This window comes from Cygnus olor, chromosome 20 (assembly GCF_009769625.2).
Source record: "Cygnus olor isolate bCygOlo1 chromosome 20, bCygOlo1.pri.v2, whole genome shotgun sequence".
Classification (NCBI taxonomy): domain Eukaryota; kingdom Metazoa; phylum Chordata; class Aves; order Anseriformes; family Anatidae; genus Cygnus; species Cygnus olor.
Genome location: NC_049188.1, coordinates 7,381,289 through 7,409,274, shown reverse-complemented (window position 1 = coordinate 7,409,274; position 27,986 = coordinate 7,381,289). Strand labels below are relative to the sequence as shown.

General features: G+C 40.6%; 2 protein-coding genes across 9 annotated transcripts in view; both read right to left on the bottom strand.

Annotated features, from left to right (window-relative positions):
* Positions 1-10: 10 nt before the first annotated feature.
* Positions 11-16,155, bottom strand: NSRP1 (nuclear speckle splicing regulatory protein 1). 2 transcript variants are annotated; one of them, XM_040532692.1, is made up of 7 exons: positions 15,881-16,155; positions 14,971-15,058; positions 7,362-7,418; positions 5,573-5,704; positions 4,405-4,612; positions 3,649-3,757; positions 11-1,693 (listed from the first exon to the last, which is right to left on the bottom strand). In XM_040532692.1, the coding sequence occupies exons 1-7, from the start codon at positions 15,898-15,900 to the stop codon at positions 658-660; spliced, it is 1,650 nt and encodes a 549-aa protein (XP_040388626.1). In that variant the 5' UTR covers positions 15,901-16,155; the 3' UTR covers positions 11-657. The 2 variants fall into 2 exon arrangements, with proteins under 2 accessions (XP_040388626.1, XP_040388627.1); XM_040532693.1 differs by lacking the exon at positions 15,881-16,155 and adding an exon at positions 15,282-15,405.
* Positions 16,156-16,632: 477 nt separating this feature from the next.
* EFCAB5 (EF-hand calcium binding domain 5) overlaps positions 16,633-27,986 on the bottom strand; it is a 39,077-nt gene continuing 27,723 nt past the window's right edge. For 6 of the 7 annotated variants that reach the window (XM_040533167.1, XM_040533166.1, XM_040533168.1 and 3 more), the window contains 9 exons: positions 25,307-25,596; positions 24,266-24,438; positions 23,306-23,534; positions 22,398-22,550; positions 21,069-21,172; positions 19,984-20,237; positions 18,942-19,168; positions 18,217-18,313; positions 16,633-16,925 (listed from right to left, as the gene is read on the bottom strand). In XM_040533167.1, coding sequence (XP_040389101.1) covers positions 16,783-16,925; positions 18,217-18,313; positions 18,942-19,168; positions 19,984-20,237; positions 21,069-21,172; positions 22,398-22,550; positions 23,306-23,534; positions 24,266-24,438; positions 25,307-25,596 — 1,670 coding nt within the window. In that variant the 3' untranslated portion in view covers positions 16,633-16,782. Of the gene's footprint in view, positions 16,926-18,216; positions 18,314-18,941; positions 19,169-19,983; positions 20,238-21,068; positions 21,173-22,397; positions 22,551-23,305; positions 23,535-24,265; positions 24,439-25,306; positions 25,597-27,986 lie in introns of those variants that run through there. The other variant, XM_040533172.1, reaches the window with a different exon arrangement.

Sequence of the window (27,986 nt, the reverse complement as noted above, 5' to 3'; positions counted from 1 at the left end):
ATTACATGTAGTACTTATCTTACACTTTATTTAAGTATTTCTGTACATCAGGTCCCTAAAACCAAAGCCCACACATATATACAAAATCCATATGTCAATATGCATTTAACTTCCCGAACATCATACTACATACAGACATCTCCTGGACTGTTGTTCAGGCTGTTTTGCTGGCATTTCTTCCTCTTTTACACGTATGTTTCTTATTTTGGGAGCATCTCTGGGGACTGATAACTCTTGGTAAGGCCTGAGAGCCTTAAAGCATTATGAGTTTAAAGAGCTCATTCTGCTTCAGCTGGTGAGAGGAGTAGGGGCTGCCTGGGGCTGGAATTTTCACTTTAGGCTGTTTAACATTCCTAGAACTTCCCAGAATCTTCAGATGAAAAATAAAACACAACAGGGATAGGATACTGCAGGCAAGGGTGGATTGATTCCGACAAATTTAATACTTTGACTGTATCAACTGACTAAGGGTGTGTATCAACTGATCCATTAATCCATTTCAAAAGATGTTCTTCTGTTACAGAGCACAGATTTTTTTTAAATGAAAGCCAAGAATAAATAGCTAAGGTACACTTTTACTTCTGTACAAGAGTCCATGCAGCACTGGATTTTCCTCTTGGTTGAGAGACCAAGTGTTTTTTGTCCACCACAGCAGCGTTAATCTTCTTCTTTCTCAATGTAAGGTTTGGCACTGACACGTGCCATTTGCCTTGCCAAATAGCGGTCCCTTGCTGACATGACTGTCTCTTCATTGCTCCGTTTGGCAAATTTGCTCATGCTCTCAGACGCTTTGTGTGTTTGTTCTCTCTCTTCTTTCTCCCCTTCTTCTCCAGCTTTACGTTTCTGCTCAGACAAATTTCTAGAGCTGGAGCTCCTCTTCTCATCCACCTCTCTCTCTTTTCCCTTCCTCTCCATTTCCAAATCAGTCTCTCCATCTTTTTCTAAAGATGCGGGACTGTTTTCCCTCCCGTCTCTGTGTTTTTCATCACTACCATATTTTTCTCTCCTATCCTTTACACGATCTTCCTTTTCTCTGCATTTCTCTCCTCTCTCCTTCTCTCTATCACTGGACCTATCTTTACCACTTCTTATTCTTTCTTTTTCTCGTTCCTTTTCTGAACCTCTCCTCTCTCCTTTTGCCTTCCTCCATTCTCTTCCATGTCCCTCCCTCTCTTTTCTTTCCTTCCCCCTTTGTTTATCATCTTGTTCTTCTCTCCTTCTGTAATTATCTTTAGTAGCATGATCCCCATGTCTATGTCGCTCTTCCTTTTCCCTATGGTGATCCTTGTCATGGGTCCTACTTCTCTCGTAATCTTTTTCCCTGTATTGTTCATCATTTCCCCTTCTGTCTGATCTGCTCTCTCCCCTCTTTGTCTGATGATTTGTCTGGGCTTTTGTGCGCAGCTCTTCCTCCACACTGGATGAACTTGGTGACCTGGAATGTCTCTGGTGCTTGTGATGTTTAGCCTCCTCTTCACTGCTCACAAAGCTGTCTGTCCTTTTCTTCTTTTTCAAATTTACTTTACTATTCTTGTTTCTCTTATCATCATCGTTACTATCACTTCCTATGTCGGTATCGGCATCTGGATTATCCTCTTCCTTAGCAGGGGGCTTGAGTCTTTGCCTTTCGTGTGGGCCTTTGTTCCTTTGGTCGGATTCATCATAACTAGTGTTAGGTTTTTCTTCCTTTATCCTACATTTTTATGTTAAAAAAGAAAAAAAACATTACACGGCCTGAAATCTCAGACTTTTCTACACACTGACTTCTGGTCAGGTCTTAAGCAAGACTGTAAACAAAAGATGCTGCTGAGAAGTCTAAGAAAGCAAATCTATCTGTAGCTCAGGTTCCAGGAATCCAGCATAAATGATTTCTATTAAAAATCTGCATATGGTTCACTGGTGAATGAAAGCTGATGAATCTATCTAAAAGAATGAGTATGGTTAAGTATCTGCAGTCTCCTTCTAAAGAACAGAACAGAGATTTGTGTTCTTGTGTAAGCTTTCTGGCAAGCTACATGTTTTTTCCTATGTGTTCATTCTTCTATTCATATCCAGTAATTGTCCAAAGAAGAAGCACGTTGTATGTTTTTGTTCATAGAAGTAGGAGCATAGCTTCCATTAGAAGTAGTAGATTTTTACTCCAGTATTTCTGAAGTTCTCATTCTTGTGACTAAATAAAACTTTTTAACAGCTCATAGACTCTTAAACAAAAAAGACGATCCATGAAGGACAAATTTGGGAACTGGGCAGAAGAAGTTATGCTTCGTCATTCTTTTCTGACTGATGGAAATGCATGTTTAATCACACACAAGCCATATGTCTCCTCTTCCTAATCATACAGCTGCAGTTACAGGCTGCGGTAAATTCTTATGAATCAGCACACCATCCACTTAGATTGAGTGTTTGATGCATGCTTTAAAGTCTTTCAACAATGACTAAAAAAATAAGTTGGAAAATCCAATAATCTACTTTATTAACCCAATTAACTAAAATGAATGTAATGCAAATTCTGAGATCTGAAAGTCAAGTTGTGTTCTCTCTGTATTCTACAGTACCACCCTAAGAAATATTAAAATATAAGCTGGAGCTCACACGAAAGGTTTTCTGGGAGCACCATCTAAAGTACTATTTGCCTTCCCACAAATTAACTTTATATACAACTCGCAAAAGAAACACTTCCTTAATATGCAAGATTAAGAAACCACCATTTCAGATGATCTCTACACAGTAGAAAACCACATTTTACTGAGGAGGCTTTGAAAGACCTATTAAAGCAAATAGGAAACTGTGTGGGCTGCTTACTTACACTACAAACACTATTGCTACTGTTTTATACAGATTCAAGAGAATAACAAAGATTTCATCAATAAAAAACAAACCATAAAAAGCAAAATTCATTTAAACACCTCAGTAGCAATCTTTGTAAGCCACTGAAATCATGCAGGTCTTTCTCTCTGGTGGAAGCCAGGGACAGGATGTTTTTCCAAACGTGTAGGTATACTAATACTTTAAGTCTCAAATGATGAAACTGTGGCCGCAAATTTCACATTTTTTGCTTAAATTCAGGAAGCTGTTCTGCTTTTCTTCCAGTTGTATTCCTTACTTCCTATTTCTTTTACACTACCTTTTCCTATTAACTCCAACAGGTTTATCTTTATACCAAACACATAACCTAGTACAATAAGCACGATGTTAGAGTTCGACATTTTTTTTCAAGAAATTGGTATCAACATTTCCTATGACTTACCTCTATATGCCCATTATTTTATTTTACTTTTTGCCTCCTTCGTGGTTCAAAATATTTAACTTAATGCAGATTGCAAAATACTATGCAAACCAAAGTAAATATAGGTAGAATAATATAAAGTACTGTTACAAGTATGACTGTTCTCTGACACTTTTTAACCATATCCCTGTCCTCCTTGTTGCCGTCTTATAGTCTATACCATTGATGATCACTGGACATTTTCCAAATAATTTTGTTAACTAGAGGTATGTATAAAGTATTCTGTGATTCTGAAGTAATCCGGTTACCCCTACCTGTGTGATATACTATTCCCTATTTCTTGTGGCATTCCATTAAATCTGGAACCACAATCAACCAGCAGCTGTTTTTATATGTGAAAGCTTTCTGGAATTGCATCGTACCTGGCTTCACGGAAGCTGCATTTCGGCATCTCTTCTTCCCCTACCCTCTGGTTTAAAAGATGTCTGTAAAATCCACTGAGATCCTTCTGTTTGGTCACATCCAAGTATGCTAAGGAAACAAAAGCAAGGTTGGATTTAGTGTGTCATAAATACTCATCAGACACAATTCACAATTGGTAAAGACACCAAGAGTTCAATCTCCACCCTGGAGGTTTTCAAGCCTGGAGTGCAAAAAGCTCTGAGCAAGCCAATCCAACCTCATAGCAGGCCATGCTTTAAGAAGAAGGCTGAAACAGACAGAGGTCCACTAGACCAGAATTACCTTATTCAAGATGCTAAAAATGCAGGAGATTACATGTCTGTCCAATATACCTTGTTTGTTATACTAACATCTATTTATAGTTCCAATTTTTATGCCTATTTCTGTGACACTACAGAATATCTGGTTAGGGAGCGCAAGCATAATTGTACTCCAGGCTTAGAAGTCTTCCTTCAGTAACTGACACTTCCTCAAAAATTAAAGCCCAAAATAGTACTGACACACAAATGGAGGAGCTTCCTCTGTTCCTTCAGTAACCTGTACAAGGGAAAATAACAGATGGAAAGCGGGATCTGATTCAGTGTCTGTTATCTGCTCCTTTTTGATATTTAAACTATATCAAGCCTTACAGAAAGCCCGGATGACAATGCTGTACATCATGTACAAGGCCGTACTTCTTTTTAAGAGGTATTATGCTGGTTCAGTGTTAATCTCACCCTCCAGAGCTGCCTGTCTTCTTTCTCTTTCCTCCTCCTCAGCCCTCTCTTGCAGCTTCTTCTTATAGGCAGAAGTCACAAAAGCCTCTTTGTGATCAAACTCTCCTCCTTCCATTTCACGCTCTTTCTGAATTTTTCTTTCCATTCTTTTTTCTTGTTCCTTCTTTCTAATCTCAGCTGCTTTGAGGATATTGTGGATGTATCTAGGCTAAAATAGGAGGGAAAAAAAAAGTTTAATGATGAGAGATAATTAAGGTGGCTAAGAAAACACAAACTGGGACTGCTAGAAATGTTGACAGAATAGAAATAATAGAAAAATAGAATAGAAGTAATAGAAAAAAAAATGACAAGCTAATTTAACACATTCTCACACCAACAGCAATTTTAAACTATCATCCCCTTTTAGGTCACTATTGTGGCATGCTTCCCAATAACAACACAGGTTGCTGTATTCAATGAAAACATTCAGCCCAACTTTGACTAGGATGACTTCTTCTCTGAGTGAAACTAAATCTGTTTTTTTTTTTTTTACTTCTCAACCCTGTCTTCTGTCTTGTAAAGTCTTGCCTTTCTATTGATGTAAGGGAAAAGAAAGCTTTCTTTTATATCCACATAACCTGACAAGCGCGATCAAATGAAATAGAATAAGTAAAAACAAAAATATCACTTGTCAGGATAATCCTGCAATGTTTTGAAATCAGGCATTGGGCTGTGAAAACTGGCTCACATTTCACCAATGAAAGGTAATTACTTTAGTCTGTTGACAGGTTTCCTGTGAGCACACCAGTGAGTGAGAAGGGACAATTTATGTTCATTGTCCTTTATTATCAGAACTCATATTGCTGCAGGGCCCATTGCCTCTAACCCCATTATCCCACTATAAAAGTCTCTTAACAAATAGAGAAAGATGTGCTAGACATCCTAAGTTGGGTGGGAAACTTGCAGTCTGCTGCACTCCTGAGTACCACTGGATCAGGACTCTGAAGTATCTGATGAACTTGTAGTTCTACCAAAATTTTTGCAAATTACTACCTTAGGTAACAGAATTTGAGCACAAACTTGCATGCCCCATTAGAGAACACATTTGGCAAAGCTTAGAAGTTAAGCGATTGCAGTTATTCCAAGCGTACAGAGATAAGACAGACAGCATACATTTTCAAGTATCGACCTTTTTCTCATCGTTTCCTGATAAAATTCTGGCATTATTTTCTTTCTTCTTCTGCTGCATTTCATCATAAATACTGTCATACTCATACACTGTAGCATCTTCCGACAAAGCCTTCTGAATTTCCAATTTAGTCTAAACCAAAACAAAACAGAAGTGTGGGGAAGAAAAGATAAAGGAATGAAGCACAAATATGTTAAATGAATGGCGCATAAATATCTTTTTCCTTCTTACTATGTCTTCAATAGGTCTGGAGCTTTTTTTAAAAGTAAAACTCATGTTTCTTCTGTAGAACTTACTCTTCAATAACAGTCACAGGCCCACTGTTGGCATATGTTTAAATATTTAAAAAAAAAAAACACAACAACAATACTTTGTAACATTACATTCTACAAACAAAAACAGTTTGAGAAACTAAAAACATCAATGCATTTTACACCACAATACAAGCTTTGATTTGTATTGATTGAAGTTAAATTTTTACTGTGTTAAGTTATGACCGGTTTTGTGTTAAACCTCAGTCACAGACCTTTCATTAGGCAGTTCTACAGCTACTCTGGTTATAGCAAGAAGAACCCCCAAAAAAAACAATTGTGCCCACAAAAGTGAAAGAAAATCTTTGCTAGAGGAAATGCTTTGAGAATTTCATGTTTAAAGAAATTTTATGCTGCGAAGAGAAATGTACAAAATTATAGAACCATGAGGAATTTTTAAAAGGGTAACTCTAACTCTGAAAATACACAATTATGTTTCTGCAATTATTTAATAAAATGGGAAATGTAATTGGTTACAATTTTATCTTTCCATATTTAGAATACTTTAGAATCCAATTATAATGCTTCTGGAAAATAATCATGAGCATTTGCCTACTGGTAAAGTTTAAAAAAACCCATGCATTTTATAACATCCTTAATCTGTTGACCAGAGTAACAAAAAGACCATCTTGATTACAACAAGCCTTATCTTTGAAAGACATCTGTGTGGAAGCCTAGAATTAGGAATAGTAAATTTCATTCTGTAACTGCAGTAAAAAATAGAATCACATTCTATTTGATTCCGTGATTTTGATCACACTTAAATACAAACCATATAATTTGAGTTATATTTTCATTCAGTCAAGACAGGAGGCCAAAAACTAGTAAAGGACTTTCTCACTTCCTTTGTCTTTTCAAGTATACTTCAGAAAAATTGGGAAGCACACTGCCTGCAGGATGTGCAGAATCAGCAGGATACACGGCAATGCATTTTGGGATACATTATCACATAAAGAACTGAAAAAAAAACGAACACACTGGCAAACAGTTTATGGAGGAAGTTTATGAAGGGAATACATTTTATCAATACAGCAGAAACCAGATAAAAATGCACATCCATATACACTGATGTCACTGGCAAAGCCAGATTAGAAAGCTCCTCAGCTTCACTCACTCCATCGAGGTTTTTTTGTCTTCCCTGTGTCCCATTTACGCCTCTGTCCACAGCCCTGCTTTTAGGTCTGCACTGTCAGGCTGCTTATTTCACAGGTCTCAGTAGCAGCACAGGTTCATAAGCCACTATTCCAACACAAAGGTGCAAGAGTAAAAGGACAGGAGCAAGAATTTCTTATTCTTATCTGGAATTTCTGGCACCTTTGCCAGCAAATAAAACGTGTGTAACTGCAGCTGTGCTGAACTGGCTGCTTGCCTGAAGACAAACAACCAAATACACATTAAAACTCCCATATCTCTGTGGATAGTAAATGCAGTCATTTCCAAATTTGTCACGGGCATGAAGAGTCTCCACTGCACCTTACCTGTTTCATCACTTGTTTTTTCAACGCTTCTTTCTGAAGACTTTCACCAACAGATGGCTGTAAGAAAAAAACATTGCAGAAATAAAATTAATTACATTGACACAGCTCATATTATTTTTCTGCCATTCTAATGAACAGTTATCTAAACAGCCTCCTTGCATTAGGCAGTCTCTCATTTCAACAGCATTTTTCCATAAGCAAGAAAAACTAAAAGTTCATTCATAAGCATACAACGAATCAGCCTTTTCTGTGAGCAGAATACTGCCCTACCTCAACATATGTATGTCTTTTATAAAAACGGCGATGAGTTTAAGAACACAATTTTACAGACTGTACCTCAAAAGCTACAATTTCCTGCTATTTCACAAACCAAGCAGTCTCTGCTCAAGAAACACTCAGAGACATGAGGAGGTCTGTGGAAATTGTTTTGTCCCAATGCCTTTTTCCAACTGCTGCCAAAAAACTCGTAGAAAAGCCATATCCCTCCACTGCAGCAAGGGTCAGTCTGTTGGTACACGAAGCTAGCACATCAGCAGTCAAAACACCTAGCAAAGGGTATCTAAGGTGAAAACCGAAACATATTCCTAAGAGATAATGCCTGTGATACACCTGTGCACTCTTACAACCACTAAACTTCTTTCAGTTGTTGCTAGGAAAAAAAAAAAAAAAAAAAAAGGAAAACACAGACCACCCCAAATCATCAGAAATTGGAATGATATCCTCCTATCAATTTATGTATCAAAACCATCTGAATGTTCTTGCAAACTGTGTACTTAAGAATACAGAAGGATAAACATTCTCAATGATTTTTGAATTATATTTCTAATACTCTGTGAAATAGGTGCTGTTCAGAATATACATATTGCTTCCCATGTGTAAATTTCAACAGAGAAGTGACAGTGCCGAGCAGACATTCTTACTGACAACCCCATGGGAGAACTGCATTCATAGAAATATCCAAAAAGATTTGGCAATATTTCAGGTTTGATCGGTATCATTAGTTCTGTATTTTTAAAAACAAGAATGTTGCTGATTTGCACAGCATGTACTTCAGGCATTAATGGTTAATATTCCAAGATAAGTAAGCTAGAAAGCAGCAATACTAATCTTCCCCAAGAAAAAAGCGTATCCACTACTGAAAACATTTCCTAATCTTCATACTTTCTAAAAACAAGTAACACAAACGAACAAACAAAAAACACGACTGAGTTTTATTTAGTTTTGTCTTTTAATTAGTGTTGAACTAGACTGCATTTCTATCTTTTCTGAACCAAGAGATAACACTGTTTATTAAACAGACGCACTATAAATGTCAGGACTCCTATCCTTGTTTATGTAATTAGATATCGCTTCATCTTAAAAAGCAGAAATAGGAAGGAAAAAATCCTCTTGCGTTTTGGCAGCTTCCCAAGCTTTGCGGCTTTGACTAGTACATAGATTCACAGAAACACGGAACAGTTTGGGGCGAAAGAGACCTTAAAGCCCACCCAGTCCCAAGCCCCTGCCACCTCCCACTACACCAGGTTGCCCAAAGCCCCATCCAACCTGCCCCAGGGCTGGGGCATCCACAGCTTCTCCGGGCAGCCTGTTCCAGTGCCCCACCACCTCGGAGTACACGCTCTCTCTCTCTTTCTAAAAAGAGAAGAGATTGTGTAATCAGCTCTAATAAAATTAAGCAGAAAACCAACTAGCAGGGAGCCTGAAACAGCAACTAGGATCTTCTGAAATCAAACAAAACTAGCACAACGCAAAATCAAACAGATTCCCTGAACAAGAGGGCTCTGAATTTCACCTGATGCTTACAAGTACCGATGTGTCATGACCTCTTTTTCTTATGCTATTGAAGTTTCAACAGATGGGTCAACAAGGAAAGACACCTAAGTGCTTTTCCACAATTTTCTACATGACAGACTGTAAACAGTTGAAATCTTTGTCACTGGTTAATTTCAGAAACAGAACAAGTTGTGCCATAAGCAGCAGAATTAACGGACTTTCATTTTACGTGACTTTGTGCCCTCTGTCTCTTTATTCCCATTATCATCCCCTCAAACACCCTACCTGCCTGATTTGTCAAGGGGGCAACACTCTGTGATCCACAGCTACCCCTGTGCTGAGCAGTCCCTCAACTATTCTTTCTTCAGGCAGAGAAAAATTAGAATCACAAATTCTCAGCTGTCTGTCCTTTACTCAGATGCCAAATTTCACAAAAAAAACAGGAAGAGAGTGTTTTTGGACCTCTGCCAGCTACGTAGCATAGTTAGGATTGTTAGCGGGGGGACTAACTAACGGGTACACAAAGGGATCACCTCTACACGGCTTTTTTCTGCTAGGCAAACCACAAATAATAGCAAGACTTGCAAGCTTCTGTGTAGCCACGTCTAACAAACTATCCAGAAAGGTGCTTTGTCAGAGCAGTACCAAGCAATTCCAAGCTCAGCAAGAGGAAAAAAGGGTGCTAAGGCAACGCTGTCAGTACCGGGAGATGTACGTACGGTACCACCTGACAGCATCCGCTGAATTCTGGATAGTGGATTATTAGGTTATAACACCCTACGAGAATCCTGTCTTCAGCCATCAGTATTTCCCTCTAGCTTTCAGGATTGCAGAACTTGTTGAGAAATATTTACAGTATTGTACGTAGTTTTTATGTCGTGCTTTCTTCTAAAAATGCTATATACGAACAGTGTGATCTTCTTCACATGGATGACTATTTTAACTTGGCAGTGGAACACATACAAACATTTAATGTAAGACCTGGATTTCCAGATTTCCTCCTGGCTCTCGGGGAAGATGATGTCCCTCTGCTTGACATATTAAGAGTCACCACTGAAGGATTCCTCCGTCAGACACTCTTACACTGGCTTTCCTGAAAGGTGCCTGAACACCGAGGAGTCTCCTCCGCATTATGGCAGAAAGCAAAGGCTCACTAACAGACAGAACAGACCCTGCGGCCCTATTTACAGAGTGAGCTTTATTCCACTGGAATATTTCAGACGCTGCTCAGAATGTTTTCCTTGTCTGCCTACATGAAATGAATGTGTTGATCTACAAAGATTACACAAACACAAAAGTAATATATAATCCTCATTATTGTACATGTAATTGTAAAGAAGTCCACCTGTGATATGTTTGCCTAGAACGGCGGCAAGTTTATAGAAAACAAACACCTTCCCTAATGGTTTATGGTTGACAATTTCCTGTTGTGCTATGAGCTCTGATAGATGAGAACTTCCTGTTCTTTTGTATTGTTTTTACTTATCAACTGCCCATTTATTAAAGGCCCCAGAAGCTCAGCAATCTGTCTCATACTTTCTCTTTCCCTGAAGTCAAGCTATTCTTCAGAAGCACAAAGCTTGTAGTTTAATATTTTCTAGAAGGAAAAGATGGTTTAACCCTATCCTTTGAAGTCACATAGAACCCGTGCAAATTAAGAATTTTTACTGTTAGACATTGAAACTACTGACCAATGTTTTTAGCTCATCTCAGGTGTGTTCCAATTCTAACAGAGCACTGCAAACTATTTACAGCCTTATACAAAAAGCACAATTCAAACTTCAAAAAATCCAACACCTAAAAAGTGGGATTCCACATGTTTTCTCTACCTTCCTGCCACAACATCCCCGTCTTCCCACATCTCGGGTCTCATCTGCAGCTCTTCGCTTCCTCTCTGTATTTTCTGCTTCCTCCCCTCTCACCTTGGCGAGGCAGCCCTCAGGCCCCAGGCCAACCAAAGGGAATGGAGGAGGGTTGGGACCTTCTTGTCTTTCCCCGCATCAGGGCATTAATGGGGTCTTGGTCCTGCAGTTAGAGAGCTCTGGTCTCACCAGAGAGGCCATCATTAGGTCTTGCTCTCATAGAGACCTATATGACCTACCTAGATCCTGCGCAGGGACACAATCACTACGTGTACAACAGACTCAGGCCTCTATGAAAAAAAAAGAACTCACAACAGATTCACCTCAGCTCACACACTGCACAAGCCGTGGTGACTGGTACAAGGAGAAGAGAAAGAACGTGTAAAACAACTCCCGTACAGAATTAGCTTTCCTTGACATACCCTCCCAGCTTCCAGCAACTAGAAGTCTGGGGACTTCCTGAAGTGGAGGATGCACCTGGACCATTGTTTGACACCAGCGGCATCCCCTGATTTGACGAATCCATTCCTGAACCCATTTATAGCTTTGGCCATGCCACAATATCCTGTGGCAGTGAGTTCCACAACTTAATTAGACATTGTGTGGAGAAAAACAACTTCCTCGTGTTTAGATGAAACCAGCTACTTGGTCATTCCTTAAGATCCCCTACTGCTCATGTTATGAGAAACAGCAAAATCACTTTACTTTCTCTGAATCATATTTGATTTTACATGTTTCCTGGGGAGTTATTCCTCTCCCCTTCCTTTCTGTCAGTGATCTAAGAGCCCCTCAGTCTATTTAGTCTTATTCTGCGTGCAAACTGTTGCATAAACTCCAGTCGTTATCATTACTTCTCCGCTCTTTTATCAGTCACGGTGTCCGTTTTGAAAGGAACTTAAAGCAAAAATAAAAATTTGAGTCTACATGTGACATAGTTTTCTGCTCATTTTCAAGCAAAAAAAACCACTTTCTTTGTGCTTGCTTAAAATACTCCTTTTACTTTTCTTTTGGATGGTCACTTAAAAAACAAAAACAAACAAAAAAAGACCTTACCGGGCTGATACACTGGCAGAACTATCCACACTGACTCCATGATCTCCCTCGTGAATTTAGCACCTATTGTGGTCTACGCACAGGTTATATTTTACCTACACTTGACATCCCGAAGAAAAAAATCAGCTTTGAAAAGTTGCTTGGTAAGACATGAAAATGTATGCTGGATAATTCTGATACACTAACACAGAAATTTTACATGCTGCAAAATGAGTCTCAATTTACAGAGAGATACTTTCAACTAAATTCCAAATACAAAACAGAACAGTCCACTAGGAATACTGACAAGCCACCTCTGAAATCACAATGCATGAATAAAGGGATAATATTTTGGGAGAAAATGGATATACAACAAGTAACAGTACGCCAGAATGGAATTTTACTTCTGACGTCCCATAGTTTGCTGATGTAACATCTGTTTTCTACAACAGGCTTTCCTAGGGATAACAACCTTCCCCCCAGTTTTTAAAAACAGTAACAATTCCTCATTTTGAAGGCAAGTAATTCAAGACTATGTTCACTAGAAACAACTGTAACCACCTGATTTACTTTATGCCACTCAACACTGGGAAAATTTATTCTAAGAAAATTTCTATCCAAGATGTTCTGCTTGTTGTGAACTAACCTAAAGAACATCTTCATCAGCGACTAACATCCATTAATGTACTTAGTCACAGTAAAAATGATCACATTTTGAATTCCTTCAGCAAGGGTACAGACAAAATCTTAATGAAATATGCATAGTAGCATTTAAAAAAAAAAAAAAAAAAGGACCGAAAGTTTGGTATCTAATATATAATCACAGACCAAGTCAGGGGTGCAGATTTCCCAGCACAAACTTTATATTAGAGTTCAGTTAAAAATACATAATCTCCAGACATTTGAGATGTAGTTCTGACTGATAAGGCAGCAGACAGGAAATGAAACCCCTCCCAAATGCTGCTCCTTATCTTGAAAAGCTCTGGAATTATTATTGAACTAATAAAGTAATTTTGCTTTTTAAAAAAATGATCCTTTTTGATAAAAGCAGTTATGAGATTATTACTTTTTGCTGGGTATGTACCATACCGATGTGCATGACAACTTTAAATAGTCTTTAGAGCAGCCTGGTAGTGAATGTCAGCTCTTCTGAAAGGAATGATACTTGATCTGTTAAGCTACAAGTTAGTTGACATCCACACACGTTGTTATTATTATTAGTATTATTATTAGCATTATTTTACTTTCATGTTGAGATATTAAAAAGAGAAAATGCAGAAATAGAAAAAATGCAAGTCACCCCTCACCCACTGAGGGTTCCCAGTCCTACCATTTAATGTTTAATGACAACAGATTAATTCAATTCTTGGGATCTGGAAAATGTGGGGTCAGTCCCTTGGTGCAGAGAAGGATACCAAATCCCATACTGCCACAGAAAGGGAAAGGGCTCCTGCCACTGAGGACAGTGGATCCCCGTCACGTCCATCAGCTGTGTTTGAAGGAAAGCCTCTCTTTAGAGCCCTGGTACCAGCTGTGAGCTCAGTCGGAGGGACACACCTCCCCATAGTGCTGAGGAAAGCAGTCAAGTGAGGAAAGGGATGGGATTTCAGACATGTTCCTGTCCTCTGTGCTTCCTGTAAGCTGCAGTTTCATGTTTGGGGTTGAGTGGATATTACTAAGAATCTCCTCAGTCCTCTCATGCACTGTGTAGAGGGAATTCAGACATCTTCAGCAGCGGCACTCTGGATTTGACCTCTCACATAGGATGGGAATTGCTCAACTTGTCATAGAAACATGACAAAAAAAATCAACTGCTAGTTTATTAAAAAGTGTTTTGATACTAGGAGTCAGAGACCAACAAAGGTTACTTGATGCTTTATTAGCATTGTTTTTTCAACTACACAATAGAAAGAGCATTTTCTGGGTTTGGGGGAAAAAAAAATTAATATTCACGTATTATGATTACACGATACCTTATGATTAAATCATCACAGGTAATTGCTGCTTGATAATACCCAGCAAATTGTAACTTTATCTCCAGAAACAGAGAAAGAAATGTTAACCTTATCTCTCATCTGTGTAGGGAGTTCATCTCCACAATTCTATCCTTTTCCTGTAAGCTATGAAACTACTGGCTCTAAAGTCTTCAAAAATTCTGCTTAAGAAGCTGAGTATCTGTAAGCGTTCAAACCAGCGTACACACCGAGCCAGTTCTTGGATGTGCCCCATGTGTAGAGCAGTACATCCAGAAGTGTAATTTTTATAGTGGGCAGCACCATCTACTGGATCACGTAGAAAGCTAATATTCTTAAGGTAATACTTAAAAAAATTAAGACAACTATATAAAAGAATACTATCAACATCCTGCAATATAGCCATACATCACAGATTATCAATAAACTCTGCGGTCACTGAAAAGCTGTATATTTTTTGATATATTATTGCAGGGATTGTGCATACTTTGATAATTACAATTCCTATTACTTGCCTTTTTTTTCTTTAAAACTTTTAGTTTGTACAGCTCTGCTTTTGTTTAAGGTGAGTACCAACAATAAATCAGTTATACTGAAACTGCGTGGAATAATCTAAAGGATACAATACACTTAACAACTATACAGTTAATATTTGAGAAACAACCGTTGATTACTACTGGCTGTTCTGTTTGTAGACACAGTCACCTTGGTAACCAACAAATCTATGAGCTAGATGCTGTTAACTCTTGCAAACATAAACTTGATGAGCTTTTGGAAGAGATGACAGAAATTAATGATTACTTCCACTGAAATTGAACTAAAGAAAACACAGATCATATTTCACACCCAAATTCAAAGTGATAATAAACATCTTAACAATGCTGCTATAAGCTGATGCAGGCATTATGGTTGTAAACAAATTGTTTGCAGAAAATGGGGCGTATTTCAAAAGAAAACTGTTGAACTGACCTCTTCATCAGAGTCATCTGCGAACACCGAGAGTTTGCTGGAAACGAGATTCTTCTGCTGCATTTTCTTGGGCATAATAAGCCCATATCTAGGGAAAAATATAAAAAGTTACCTTTAACATTATTTGCAGCGCAACACGTAGGTTCGAAATCAGAAACCTACTCCTTACAACTTTACAAAGATCAGCATCAGTGTAATGTTTTGAGTACAGATCTGAGCAGCATTTCCAGCAGCGCACTCAGCATCGCCACAACTTGCCAGCTTCTCCTATGGCTATTGTTGTCTTTTCCCATATTCCTGACTAAAATTACCTGCCTAAATCAGGCCACAGACCCCTCTTGCCCCGAGTTCTCCATGTGATGTTTTGTTTTTCCCCTCCCCAGAGCAGTAAGGAATTCCAGTTGCCCAACCTGCAGCTTTAACCCCTCACCCACCGTTCTGTAGCTGCGTTTGCAGGTGCCGTGAACCCACCCCGCGTGCCACCAACCTGCAGCTCGGGCCCCCTGAGGCAGCAGCAGGGGACGCGGCCTGCAGCCCGCTCACACCGCCCAGACACCGTTTAACTGCACAGAAGGGGCCCTGGTGCGGACACGGCCCGTTTCTGCGCTCAGAAACACTCCCTGCAGTCGTGTCAAAGGCGTGCGCCCGCTAACCCAGGCCTGCCTCTCCGCTCAGCCTTCCCCTGGGCCCCCCCCACAGAGCAAAGGGCTCTCCACATAGCGCGGCGCCACAAACATCGCCTCACGGAGCGCCCTGCCGCCCGTGCTTCGGCTCAGGCCAGCACAGCAGGGCTGCGGGAGCTGCCCCGCGGCCGGGACGAGGGAGCCCCCCCGGGGCTGTGCGGGGCTCGCCCCGGCCCGAGGCAGGGCCCCGCGGCCCCCCGCGCCCCCCGCAGCCCGCCCACACTCACTGCCTGCCGGCCGCCGCCATCTTGGGCCGCGCTCCGTCACAGTCGCCGCCGCCGTTCGGCGGCCGCAGATTCCTCGCGGCTCAGAGCCCCCGACCCACACCCCGGCGCCTCACCGCCCTGCCGCCACCCTGCCCCGCTCCTGTGGAGAAGCGGGGAGCGGGCCGGGAGGGGACGGAGGCGGCTGGAGAGGTTTTTTTAAGGCCTTTTTGGCGAGTGGCGAAAGTGCCGAGCGGGGAGGCGGCCGGCCCGCGCCGCCCTGAGGCGCCCTCACCGGCGGGCTGAGTGGGGGGCACCGGGCCTGTCCCCGCCGGTCCCCTGGTGGCGTCGCCTGTGGCCGAGTAAAGAGGAGTTTAATTTCCCCAAATTTTATCAAATTTTATTAAAGAAGCAGTTCTGCCGTAAGAAACGTTACTGCAAAGATGAAATCTTGCTGCAGACAGTCAAGTTTGCTGTAATCTCAGGCTTTGTCCCAATAAGAGAGCTTTTTCTCTTTCTATATTAAAATTGTTGTGCTTTTCCGTAACATTTAGAAGAACTTTAAAAAAATGCTGATTAACAACCTTTAGTTAAAATTATTTCTTAAAATTACTTTAAGGACAGTGAGTCTTGAAAATTTTTTCTGTATCATTTATGAATGCTGTAGCTTGGTAGACGTAAACTCTTCCCTGCTTCTTTCTTTCTCATTGGAATTAATTTAAAAAAAAAAAAAGGTTAAATAAGCTTTTAAATTTACTAGATATAACAACAAAATTGTCTCCTTTAATGTTTTTATTTTTCTTAATAACACACAACAGACCATTATAACAGACCAAAATATAAAGCACCAGTTTATTAAATAAAAGATGTCAAATACCAGAACCTCTAGGGTTAGATAAGGAATTAGTGCTTCACTTGAAGGTACACTAGACTTTGCTGGTGAAAGCTGGAGCTTTTTTATTCTGTAGGCTCTTCGTCATCTCCATCAGTGACAAGCAGGTGTGCACCCAGTTGTACAGGTACTCGGCTGGAACTGAGCCCTGCTTCCACACCTCTGCTCTAGGTACACCTGAAACAAAGAAGAGCTGTAACTGCAACAGGCCAAGTCAAAACTGTGGCCAGTGTTGTATAGGACTGCATAGAGAAGGTCATCCCATCAGCAGAGTTTTCCCCAAGTCCAATAATTCCACCCTGGAAAACTGTGATGCTTTGAAATGGTGTATTATGATAGTGAATGGTCAAGCACATGAATGCTTCATTTTTATTATAATTTATTTTGCATTGTGGTAGGTCCCCTGTTGTATAAAGTGCTCTATTTAATGCTAAACATTTGATAATTAAAAATGTAGTGAGAAAAGTGCTTTTTTCCAAGCTCAGATTTGATTTAAGAGTAATTATCCACTGAAACGCTTTTATTATATGCTGTTAGAGGTCACCATACAGTCACCTCCAAAGGTTGCTCTGTGAGTAGAGCACAGGTTATTAGTGCTTTGTTACATATTACAGGGCCCGTATATAGAACATATGGGTATTGTCCAACATACACCATGTGTGAACACTGATATTCATTTAAAAGGAATTCGTGTAATTGTGAATCATACTGGTATTCACACCGCTAATCTCACACCACTGTCTCACAGTAAGTTCCATCCTGGGAAACGAGCCTTTTGTAGCACACAACAGTAGTTTGTCAAAGCTGTGCCCTTTCTAGTTAAATCTAGGTTCTTAGTGAAGGAGGACTGGATGCTCTAGGCCTGTTTCATTCTCCCTGGTATTAGTTTAATATATATGAGGAAAACAAACAAAAAAAATACCCCACAAACTCAGACTGCATTAGGTGTTCACTGTTCATCAATAGGCTGGACACTGTCGATAAGTATCCCCAGCTAAATTAGTAAGTCTCCTCCATACTTGATTTTAACAGGCCTCAGTCTGGCATTAAATCAAGTGAAAGACATCAACAAGAACAGCAGTCATTTCTTGTGCAGAGATATTACAAATAGTAACATCCTCTTGACTGCTCTAGTACACAGAACAGGTTACTTGCCAAAAAAGTCGTCATTCTTAGCATGTTACCTGCAGGTTCACAATGAGATCACCTGTTCTGGTAGATTTCAAAGCTGATTTGCTCCCCTTTCCTTAAGGCGGTGAATTCTGATAATAAATTGAACAGGTTGACTTTTATTGACCAAAAAAGACTGCAGATATTTAGGACCCCTTATCTGCTGTTTAATACACTGGGAAATAGAAGTTAGTTTCAGAAATAAAGACTTTAAAAGCATGCAGCTGAATGTCGCAACTGACAGAGTTTCATTACTGAGCTGTGTCTGGTAATCTCACAATTACTTTATGGTATTTACCACCAATACAGTCCAGCAGCAGCTCTCCTTGAACTTGCACAGATGAAGCAGTTGGATCAAAGCAATAAATCTCCTGAATCAAATTGTCATCAAGATTCTGCAATGCAGAGAACAGAGTCAGATGGCAGTGAAAAATGTAAGAGAGGGTTACAGGACTAAAGAAGGGTAACTCAAGTATATAGGAAATCTAGAAATGGTATGTAAAAAAGTGGAGATTGAAAGGAAGATGTCTGCAAAGATGGAGAAACTGAAAAGTAAAAATACAGGAAGGTGAGTGAGTACCTGAGAAACAAAGGAGCACGCAGTCTTTCAGATATTCTTAATTTGGAGGATATCCTTCCAATGTTTTAAAAATAATTACAAGTCATACTCTTCATTTTGCATTTAGTCAGTATGTAGACATTTACTGCATATAACATCTCCCTGTCACTGTCTTAATGACTGTAATCACTCCAAATTCAACCATCCAATTCTGTTACATTTCCACATCTGCAACTGTGTTTACAAAGCGATTTTTAAATAGTTCTGTCTGGTCATTGCTTTTACATAAACATATCTCCAGTGCCCACTTATCTGTTTCCTGTTCTCTTAAAAACAAATCTGGTTTATTAAACTGGGCAGCCCCTTTCATGTAATGCGCATGGAATTATTTCACTACCAATTCACCCTTGATAAATTCCACTGTATCTTCTTAGTGGAAGAATAACGGAAAAAAAATGGCTCACCAGTACACACTGACTCCAGCTCTCAATCTTCTCTGAGCCCTTCCACTTTGGGTTGAAAAGCAACAGCACAGCCTTAACTATGTTATGTACTAGAGCTGGTGGTTCTTCATAGCTCTTTATTTCAGCAAAGCTCTCAGCATTGAGTTTCTGGACACACTCACGTAGGTCCTGCAGCATGAACCGGTGGAAAAGAATTCCTGCATGCCTCAAATTCATGTGTTCTGCCTCTGGAATCAAAAACCAACCTTTCAAGAAGTTATCAGAAACATAATGCTACTCAAGACTTATTTTATTGACTGAAAGGCTCTGCACTCTATATGATTAGCTTTTTTTTCTCCTTGACTAAGTGATTAATTTGTATACAGCCCAAGTATCCTATGAAACATTTTAAAATGGATTTCTGCTTGAGAAGGAGACAAAACTTGCTGTAATGTAAGTGTGGTATGTTGAGACTGCTGAACATCCTAAGGGGATTAGATAGATGCCATAAATGTTACTATGCTCCTGGGGGAACAGGAGCCACTGAGGGAGTAATTAACACAACCTCCTCTGGGAGAGATAGTGGCTCATTCTGGTTCCAGAGTCCAGACAAACAGAAAACACAAATGGTATCAAGATTGCACCCTGGCCTGGAGACCTGACATGGGCACCCTGACTTACAAGCAGGTTTGGCACTGTGCTTGCCTTGGTTAGGGTCCAGGTGAAGGGTCTGGACACGCACTTAATTCTGGAACTTTGACACTAAAACTCTCTTAATCTTAGCTGGGGCAGTTCTGAGTAGAACATGATAGATCCCTGAAGGCAACAAAGCACCTTGGATTTTAGTGGGACTTGGGCACAAAAGTATCCTGTGAACCAGAGCCAAAATAGGAACATTCTGTTTAATTGTACTCTGCTCAGCACGTAGACTTGCTCATGAGCAGTTCATGTGTACCAAAGCTTTGTATTTGTCTTTCTATACTTGTATGAATGATACTTCAGATGTGGTTTCACTGACATTCCTATTTCTACTCCTAAAAATGTATCCTGGTGTGCACAATACCTAGTACATAGGTTGGTTTTGTTTCCTCTGAAGGTATCTTCAGTATCTCACAGCAGGCAGCTTGGGCCATCTTCAACATTTTCTGCAGGTCTTTACGTTCATGAGGAGGTAATTTCTGGTGGTGTCCGATGCTGATATCAAATAACCCAAGAGCTTGTCTCGACAGGTCACGGAGAGGTACTGCAATGTGGTATTCTCCACAGACAGAAGTGCGAACGACTTCTGAAGTGTCTATGCACTTAAACAGGTAATCTCTGAAATGAGAGTAAAGAGAGGAAAATGTCCTAAGCTTTACCATTCCAGTCTCTTTTGGTACTTTATTTAGCATATTTTAGTTAAAGACCATTCATCCCGTGTTGTTAAAACAAAGGTATTATATTACAATCATCGTTTATTCCTTGAACTGAAATACGAACATATTTCAGTATCATTCAAACCACATACAGAAAGGAGAAAATAGTGTTTTGGAACACAATATTGCTTACCCAAGGCAACTGCTGAAAATCATAAGAATTTAACAGACCCACACTAGTTTGTATTCTTGCTTTAAAAACAGATTCCCATTATAACCATGTTGACATTTGTTCTATAGAGTTTTATAAAAAGAAAAAAAATGTGCTGGAACAGCAAATTACTGTTCAACCAACTTTGACGACAAGGATGATATACTTAAAAGACAAGTCTGTGAGGATCTTGGCAGTTGAAGGAAACAGATAGTTGAAGGAAATGAGACACGTAGCCAGGAAAAAAAAAGAAAAAAAAAAGATTACTGTAAAGAGCGAAACGCTTCACTACAGGCTCTGATCCTGCAAACCCTTCACAACAGATGCAGAGCTTGCTTGGCAGCTCATCTGGTAGGCATTAAGTTGGAAGTTAAGTTTTCGCAGGCCTAAAATTAAAGAGAAAATTCACCTTACCCCTTCATAATTCAGTATCACATGCATCTACAACAGAAGCCTCAACAGTGAGACAACTACAGACAGTGTTGTAGGGCTGCATTACAATGGGCTTTACACAATGTATATCATGCAGACTAGAATCTAGGACCAGAGGTAACTGGCTAGGTTGCAGGTTCCAGAGCCTACCTTAAAAGGTTTTCTTTTCTGAGTAAAAGAACAGCAGAAGTATGAATTTCTTTTTGTCCTGTATTATCTGTAGTAATCATTTTACGTAGAGCATAGTCACATGTCTGTTAGAGAGAAAAGGGACATTTAGCTGCATCCAGGAAAAGAACAGCCATTTTGAAGCTTGGAGAGGGAGAAAAGTGTTTATTTCTCAAATAAAAACTCCCATGTACATTCAAGTGAAACGGGATGGTTTAAAGACATCTCCCAACAATGTCTGGTTTTATTCCCAAAGTGTGTTGCTCAAGATGCATGAAGAATGTGCCCTGGACCTCCCTCAGACTGACTGTTTAATCCATCCCCAGGCTCTACACTGAGGAACACCCAGAGGCCAATGAAGAGGTTTCCCTTCTTTTTCATGTCCTATTACAGCCCCCTTTCTTATGCCATGTTTGTGTCAGCATGCCCTGAAACATGAAAAGCACAGAGGGGAGCAAACGACCTGGCTATCAGGCAGTTAACAAGGGGACAGTGCAGAGCCTGGAATGACAACAGAAGGCTGCCAGCATAAACTATACTTATCAGAGGAAACAGAAGAATTATGGCTTCAGCTGATGTCATACAGACTTTGTGGTGGCATAGGATCAGTTCTTAATATTGCACACACTTTCCTTCTCCTTAACTCACTTGTAGGCTTGTGGACTGACAAGGTTCCCAGGGTTCGAGTGCCTGCTGAACAACTGGACTATGATCTGCAGGGACGTGGGCTGCCTTTGCAGACTAGTTAACTGGGAGCAGCCATTTCGTGAGTCAAATGTAAGTCTTGGCTCCTGACATTAGTTCAGAATGAAGAGCTAATACATGAGCTAGGGCGTTCTTTTTTTCCACACCACAATTTTAACATGCATAGTATCACCACATAAGAGCAGCTCCCTTTGTGGAGGTTTCAAATAGCTGAGCTTTAGCAGGGGTTGCAGGCTAATCTACACCTGGATGGATGGATGGATGGATGGATGGGTGGGTGTGGGGGTTTGCTCTATTGGTTGCTATGCACCTGTGAGCACTGAAGTAGGAGAATATTTCCTTGTCTGGTGGAGAAAGGAGATATGCTAGCAGTGCTGTTGAATTGTTTTACATGAAAGGCTGAAAAGAACAAAGAGTGGCCTTCTTTACAGGGGGAACCTTTGGTGCACAGGCAGGCACAAGAATCTCAGGCAGCCTTCAGTTTTGACAATACAAGCACTGGGAAATCATACACAGCTAGAAATAGCATGTCCCCCCACTAAAGCAGTCCTGTCAGCCCTGCATACCTGCAATTAGCATAAGCTGCATAATCACTAAGCTACGTACCTGATCTTTGCCAGGCTCCAACAGGTATGTAATAACAGTGTGGATGCTGGGCACTCTGGGATACAACCAGTCCAGCGCAGTGAGGGTCATTTGCAGAACGTTTTCTAGTGTGCACACATGATGGTAGGCTTTGCTGAATGCAAGGGAAACTCCCTGTGAAAACAGAACGCTCCAAATGAGCCAGACCATTGTATATGATTTGGGGAAAAAGCTGGGGAAACAGTCATGTGGCAAAATGAAGCAAAATGGTTGTAGTAAGTTACTTTAATTGCAACTTGTAAAGGTGAAAAGTGACTGTGATATCTCCCTTATCAAATAAGGCCTTAAGACTCCAGAGCACCCAAGTCACAGCTGAGTACTACACGTCAAAATTGGTTTTAGTGGTGATTGATAGTCAAATACACTGATAATGTTGGCTGGCTGCGCTCCCTGCTGCCCAGCTGATGCATACACAATGAAGCTGATTCTAAAGAGCACTGCATACCAGCATCTCAAAGAAATATGGACTGCTGTTGCTTACAATTAACCCACCATGTACAAAGTGAGGTTTCACACCACTTTATAGAAACAAAAACAAATATGAGGTTTAGAGCTTCAGTAACTAAAAGCTACTATCTTTGGGCTTTGCACGAATCTGCAAATGATTTACTAGTCAGGTCTGCAGGAGGAGTTTAAATAAAATACTGATGAGGTGATACCTGATAATCAATTACAAATAAGATGCTAATCAGTAAGATACTGACAAGCTGCTCTGCTCACACCAGTTTTACCATATACAGTAAAATCACATCAGTTCTTTTCTGGGTTGTACATCTTACATCTATGCAGAGCAAACCTAAAAAATTCAAATGGTCCCTACCCAGTTTTTTGAAGTGCAGGCTAACACACTGCTTTCTGGTAGTGCCCACCTGGCAGAAACTGATCTCATGGGTCAGAAAGATGGTTTTCTCACTCTGGTCCCGAAGAGTATCAAGTCCTAGAATGCCAAAGACTCTCCAGTGAGCATCTTGTAATGGCAGTACCAGGAGTGAACCTCTTCTCTCCTCAACTGGACGGTCATAGTTCCAGAAGTGGATGTTTCCATGGAGCTGAACTCTTGGAACATGGATTGGTTTTCCCTCTTCAACAGCTGCAAAGCTGAAAAATAAACGTATGAGCAGGTTTGTTATGAGTAGCAGAAAACCATTAGCAAAACAATAAATATTGCAGCTTTGTACTCTCCCTGCTTTTAGGCATCAGAGAAGGAAGGTTTTAGCTCCTTATTCCAACCACACCTAGAAATACCACATTTACCACTTGCATCCCAAGGACAGTGGCAATAAATAAGGCACTTTTTATCCTTAAGACATTGTAAAAACACCAACTAATGAATGTAATGAAAAGGAATTCAGAAGGGAGCAGCTGTTACATTTTATAGGTCAGAAGAAGCAATATTTAAAGAAATATGTTTATCTTACGGAAATAAGAAGTAAAGAGGCATGAAGGCTGTTTTTACTGTAAACATTAAGGAGGGGAAGGCATTGTTCTCAAAAAATATCCAGTGGATGTAACTGCTGTAAGGACATTAATTTTAAAAGAAGAAAATGTAGGCCCAATACAAGACATTTGCTAAGGGATGAGATTTATTAGACTGTGAGCTAATCTCCCCAAGGAAAGGAGCAAAATCCCAAACAGAGCAGTTCTAAGTAGAGCATGCAAAGTATAAGGATATCTGTATGATAACGCAACATCCACAATGGTCCCTGAGGGAAGTTCCTCTCTGGCGTACTACCAACCTCTGTTTTCAGTGCACCCCAAAGCACTTCCAGGTACCCCTGCATTCCAGATACTTCTGAGAAGAAGGAACAGTTATTTGTAGCTTTTCTTACCTTACTCCTTTCATGTCTTTGTACAGCATCTGGTTGAGAACATATGGAGCATCATCTGCGGTACACGCCACATAGTGTAAGAGAATCTGTCCCCGCTCTGGTGAGAGCTGGTTCTCTTCCAAAAGGGCAATATATGCACTGATCTGCTTGTTATCCCCGTGGGCTTCTGCATCCTAGCAACCAAATGGTTCCCATTACATTATGTATCACTGGCCATTACGCTTATTTCATGTACTTATCACTCGTCTCGCTTATGCTGACGTGCTCTTCTGGGTCACTGATTTTGTATGTCAGGCACCAACTGTGTGACTTATACATGTGCATGCTGTGATTGTGTCTGACTGGTATGCTCTGTTACAAGCAAAACCACTTTGTATTTGGATTGTTAGAGAGAAGGGATTTCTTTTTTTCCTGCTGCTAACAGGAAGCAGTTTATCTTAAACTAAAAGCTAATTATAAGCTGGGCCTAAGCAGAACTGCTGTGAATTTCATCTCCAACATGAGATTCCTTTGGAACAATCAAACAAGTGCCAGAGTTACTACATTTACAAATCTAGACGACTTTGTAACAACATTTGAGCCACTATGAAGGAAGTGTTTCTGTGGGGAAGACTTTAATGTTCAGGACAAACATCCAAACTTGCATCTGCAAGTTAAAAACGAAACCATTTCCACTACAAATTAACTATCTGCATCCCAAACTGAGTCTGGTGTGTTTAATTCCAGAAACTCCAGAACTGTGGATGGATTTCCAAATTTGATCCTAGTCAGCTCTTCAAAATTTGAGATGTAATTATCCATGAAAGGCATTCTGTGTTGGCAGAGCATGAACAAGAATTCTCGTATCACAGATCTGACCTGCGACTCTTTCTGTGCATAACCATTGGCTCTCCTGGACATCAGATAAGAGCAGAAAGCACAAGGAAAAGAGCTGTAGGCCAGCTTCTCATGCTACCTGTGAGTTCCACTCGAAGCACCAGGGTTTGAAGTCAGTGGCACAATCCTTACACAAAAGACTCTCACACTCCCTGGGATGCACACCTGGGAGAGGGCCTTAAACACCGCTTTGTAAACTGGTTCCATGCTTGCTCCGCTTGTCTCAGCTGCTTGCTGGATGTTGTGCAGCCATTTCCTCCTGGTCAAGCTGTGAAGGCATTCCATCCAGCTTCGTTCCACGCTTGTAGTCAAAAATTCCACAATGTTATCAATAACTTCATCTTCATCCCCAGTGAACTCAGAAGCCACTAGCTCAAGGAAAGTCTGGAATGCCTTTGGGGATAGCTTCTCCGCTCTGCTAGACTGTGGGTAACGTGAGCTGAAGTGGCCTTTTGCTAATAGAAGAAACAGAAAATAAGACAGGGACAATCTGTGTGAATAATATGTTTTGCATTTCCTGTGCAAACTATGAATCAAGCCTTAAACTGGTTTTGGGTGAAGTGCTTCTGCCTAGCCCATCATTCTGGGTTTCTTCCAGTTATCGCCTACAAGTAGGTTGTCATCATGAGAGGTAATCTCCAGCTTCAGGACTGGCTGTACCTTTTCTTTTAGATGCCTGCAGTCTCGCCTACTAAGAAACCCACACAACATTGCACCTTTGCTCCTTTTGCACCTCTACAAGATACCTAAGCAATGAAGGTCAATGAAAAATAGGAACAATCAGAGGTATCTGCGCATCAGAACCAAATTTCATGGACACGTGGGGTTCTGGTGGGACTGGGGTGCAGGTAGGCTTGCTGCAAACAGTAATAGGAGTTGAGACCTTACAGGAAAATTACTCACCTCTCCCATTAAAAATGTGAAGGGCAGGTTTTTCAGATGATTTCACAGATCACTCATATACCCGGATTTTCTATTACATACCATGCTTTCAGTCATTATATTTTTCTTTCGAGGCCTTCCAAAGTAACTATCAGTCATTCTTAATTACCCTTCCTTAGGTGCCTTTGATGAATTATTGAAATAACATTTGTATTGTGCTAAAACTTATAAATGAAGATCAAAGAAAATTAAAACCTCATTGAAGTCATGCAGAGGATGGGACAACAGTGCTCTGGAATCACCTGCACTGCACCAGCAGATGTAGGTGTAGTGCAAAAGAACAAGAGCAATCTTCCTGGGTTTAGAAGACTAAATTAGCAGGAAAAACGCCCGAACAGAGAAGAGCTGCTGCCTATTAGCTGCCAGGGACTGAAGGAATAAAGATCACCGTGTGGAGGCTGCTTTTTCCTATCTTGTTCAAGGCTGAGGAGTGTAGCCTTACCCTGTCCCCTTTCTCATGTCCCAGAGATTGCAGCTGAGCTGGCCCAAATACAGGCCGACAATCTGCAGTAGATGTCTGGCAGAGTTTTTGCTTGGAGGAGGAGGACTGCAATAAGGGTCAAATTCTAAAGAATCGCTTTCCTCTACCAACTTAGTCCAGTTCACAAATTTCCAGTTTGCTCAGAGGTCCTAAGACAAATGGGTCTCCCCCAGTCCTAACAGACTGAGCACGAAAGTGTAAATTCACCACATCAGTTTCTATTTAAGTGTTAGTTAAATCGGCAGCCAGTCTAAAATGAGATTTTCTGAAGCGTTCAACCCCTGTCCCAACTGTTCCAAAACCCAGTGCTGCTCCTCCTCGTGCTACAGCTCCAGACTCACGGGGGTGCTCTTGCACAACCTTTCAGAGCTGCAGGGTGGTTCCTTGCCTCGGAAACCTGGGGTTCACCGGGTGCTCTGCCCAGAGCCGTGCTTGTCTGCTCACGCTCCGGGCAGTGCCTCTCCTCAGCACTGCAGTGACTAACGCTTTCATCATTTGTTCTGCATCCTGATTTCAAATCCTGTTGGACCCGAAGAAGTAAAGAAAACGACAGATAGCTATTCATCACGCCACACCCTATTAGCAAACTAACCAAGCGAAGGTACACAGGTAGAAGAAGCATGAACTGTGCTGTTAGGCAGGGAGTATTTTGCGATCAGTACATACAATGGTCTATAAAGACCAGAGCAGCAGAAAATGCTTTGATTAACGATGCACAAGAACAGGCAGGAAGCTACCCTGGCTGCCTCTCAGCGCACTGACCACACTGATGTTTATGGGGGCTGAGAGCCTCCTCCTTCCCCTGCAGAAGCCAGTGGGCATTTTATCACTAGTTTTACCTATAGCAGTAGCAAATACTAACAGGCCTCAATCATGGTGGAGCTGAATGTTAATGCTGTCGTATCCTGCCCATCATCTAAAGAGTATTCAGTATTTTTTCATGTAATTTTTGCTTTCTGACAAAACTAGGATGAAGAATTTTTTGATGGTACAAAAATGTTTGGATTTTAACCTGCTCTCTTTGAAGAAAGAGATGAAGAAAGACACATGAAGCTGAGCATGACATGATCAGTTTTTTCTTTAGTGAGCCACGGCATAATGAATTATTTTTCCCATTATATCTATAACATTAAACTTTCCACTTACAAGGAAAATCAAATAATTCTACCCACTTTTCAGTCTGTGCTTTCATCCGGGAAAGTGCAATGTCTGTGAGCCTCTCCTCCAATCTGGCTTGTTCCATGATGTTGAGATTTTGTTGAAGCTGTTAGAAATAGTTTTATGTTGCTTGTAGGTGGTATTGATTTTGCTGTACTATCTTTCTATTTATTTGTCCTTTAGTTTATAAGCCTTTCAAAGAAGAGACTATGTCCTTCCATATTTCTGTAGTATGTTCTGGCACACTTTGAATACAGCAGAGCT